This window comes from Trachymyrmex septentrionalis, unplaced genomic scaffold (genome assembly GCF_001594115.1).
Source record: "Trachymyrmex septentrionalis isolate Tsep2-gDNA-1 unplaced genomic scaffold, Tsep1.0 scaffold101, whole genome shotgun sequence".
Taxonomy (NCBI): domain Eukaryota; kingdom Metazoa; phylum Arthropoda; class Insecta; order Hymenoptera; family Formicidae; genus Trachymyrmex; species Trachymyrmex septentrionalis.
In genome coordinates, this window is record NW_017304136.1 from 57,154 (window position 1) to 58,057 (window position 904).

A 904-nucleotide genomic window follows, 5' to 3' on the forward strand; every position below is an offset into this window, starting at 1 on the left:
TTACAGATATTTATATTTTGCAACTTTATTAATCATTTTATTATGCAGAGACAAATATTTTACTGTTTATATATATATATAAATTTTTATCTAAACTCGTTTATTTACTTTGTATGTATAAAACTATACATAATAAACAAAGATATAAGTAAATAAACTTATTTAGCATTTTTATATGGATATAGTAATTAATTTACATTTGTGTATATACTTATCACATTAAGAAAATAATGTAACCATGTAATGTAAACGTATCCTATAATTGCATAATTTCGTAATGAATACTGTTTCAATTACAACTATTTTTATATAAATATAGACGAATTTATTTTAAAATTATTCTTGCCATATTTTAGATATTAAATATTGCATTTTAGTTTTTTAACATTTGTGTAAATGTAAAGAAGATATTTTATAAAGAAACATGGTGATAATAATCGATAAATCTAGAAATGTGTATCATATCTCACTATTTTTACTATATAAAATGCTATCACAAAAAATATATATTATTTTATTTTTTATGCGATTTAGACTGCAGTCCACTTAACGCTTCAAATGCTACAGAATATTTGTAGCACTAATATGACTGGTCCATTTGATGCTTCGGGACGTTCCCAGCAATTCTGATTACATTATTAATACGTCATCATATTTGCTCCCGCTTCGCTCAAACTGCCTCTTCTCGGGAAGTAGGTTGATTGGAGTATTCACCATACCACGTAGCAATTCTAGCATTCAGAACAATAATGGACCAATCGGAGCGTAGCGTTTGGAGCGTAACGTTCAGAACATTTGGAAGAAGCAAGTGAACCGCAGCCTTAATCTCTATTGTATAAACAAATGATTTCTCATTACAAATTGATTTTTTCAAAGAATCAATAAGTACTGTGTACATATATGT

At 26.8% G+C, this 904-nt stretch overlaps 1 protein-coding gene across 1 annotated transcript in view; it reads right to left on the reverse strand.

Moving 5' to 3' along the window:
- Window positions 1-591: 591 nt before the first annotated feature.
- LOC108756884 (transmembrane protein 230) overlaps window positions 592-904 on the reverse strand; it is an 11,936-nt gene continuing 11,623 nt past the window's right edge. Inside the window, exon 5 of the mRNA XM_018501044.1 lies at window positions 592-828. Within this exon, the coding sequence (XP_018356546.1) occupies window positions 787-828 (42 nt within the window). The 3' untranslated portion in view covers window positions 592-786. The remainder of the gene's footprint in view (window positions 829-904) is intronic.